General features: G+C 39.6%; 1 protein-coding gene across 1 annotated transcript in view; it reads left to right on the top strand.

Moving 5' to 3' along the window:
* Nucleotides 1–698, top strand: part of rbm33a (RNA binding motif protein 33a) — a gene marked incomplete at its 3' end in the record, with an annotated part of 11,826 nt that extends 11,128 nt beyond the window's left edge. Inside the window, 2 exon segments of the mRNA XM_014013350.1 lie at nt 155–323; nt 487–698. Of these exon segments, the coding sequence (XP_013868804.1) occupies nt 155–323; nt 487–698 (381 nt within the window).
* Nucleotides 699–1,513: the final 815 nt, after the last annotated feature.

Here is a 1,513-nt window from a genome sequence, read left to right as displayed (position 1 = left end):
GTAAAATGTTAGCTTATGTAAGTTTTTGTTCTTTGTAGCAAAAGTTGTGAAAKTAATCTCCAGTTTTATTTTGCCCGAAATTACTCATTGTAGATTTAGAAGGGAGGTGTCATAGTGAAAGAGTTGTAATTTTAACATCAGAAAATGTCTTCAGGGTGAGCATGACACTGTGCCGGATGATGAAACAAAGGAGGAATCAGATGAAGAAGACGACGAAGTTGAAGACTCAGGCCGWATACGATTTAAGTCTGAAAGGAAGGAAGGCGCTGTTGTGCGACTGGCGGATGCAGGCAATAAAAAGAGGATTATTCCTGAAACGCTGGGTACAAACTTTTTTCACTTTTTAATTTAATTTGCTGGCAAAGTGAACCCTAGATATTTGCATTAAATCTTGTAACAGATACAGTGTTACATTACTACTTGAACCTGTAATTTTTCCACAGCTAAYATGCACCCCTGTCCTTTTTTTTTTTTGCATGTTATCAGAACTGTCAGAGAAAGCCAAAAAAGATTTGTTGGAGTTTGAGGAACAAGAACGGCAGAAGAGACAAAATCGCTACACAGGCCGAGGCAGAGGWGGGGGCCGGGGAAACAGAGGAAGAGGAGGATTTTCTGGGTTTGGAATGCCAGATTTTAGAGGACAGAGGAGAAAAATACATGATCAAATGCCCCCGCTGATGGGAAACATGAGCATGCAGGTAAACTATTGTTAAATCTTCTGTTCAAACTTTTAAATAATACGTTTGGCTATAATTTTTAAAGTTTGAACATTAGGACCGTTATGTGGGGTGTGTTTCAAGTTTATTAGAATTAATTTATTAAAGTAGCATAATAAAGTCCTTATAGCTTCTTTATATATAATGGGACAAAAGTCATACAGCTTTACAGGATTATAGGTTTAGAAATGTTTATAACACAATTACTAATTATTAGTAGTTCTGTAAATTAGATTTTCAGCACAGTCTAAGTTGTTTAATGCCACTAATAAATAGATAGATAATTTAAAAATCACACTTTCAGTCTTAAAATAATTTGAATATTCCAGCATAACCAATATAGATGGGTAGTGTTTCTTTAAAGTGTATCTTATGGGTTAGAGAGCGGAGGTGTGGCCAGGACGAGAGAACGTGACAGATAGCATTAGCATAATTGATGCTACATGAGAGTGACCACAGCGACGCAGATAGTTACATCTCTAAACGGTCTGAGGTGGAGGATTTTTCACCCCCCTCCTCACCAGAGGCAGAGAGAAACTTGATCAAGTCAGCTCAGTCTGGGACTGACTCATGTTGGCTCCCTGGATCAGGACATGAAGCTCCAGCAGCCTTGGCTGAGCTGTTCGCCTCACACCACACCAGCACCGTACAGAGGAAGTGGAGCGCTCTGCGACAGCCTGACAGAAAAAAATAAAAGCATGCAGCTGCTCACAAGATCACTAGTTTAAATCAGGAATAAAWGTGTTKGRTCTTGTTTGACTGAAGTTCGGTCCGTTAGGGCTGCAGCTGCCCCCTGT

This window comes from Austrofundulus limnaeus, unplaced genomic scaffold (assembly GCF_001266775.1).
Source record: "Austrofundulus limnaeus strain Quisiro unplaced genomic scaffold, Austrofundulus_limnaeus-1.0 Scaffold100, whole genome shotgun sequence".
Classification (NCBI taxonomy): domain Eukaryota; kingdom Metazoa; phylum Chordata; class Actinopteri; order Cyprinodontiformes; family Rivulidae; genus Austrofundulus; species Austrofundulus limnaeus.
This window is presented reverse-complemented; position numbering and strand designations above follow the sequence as displayed.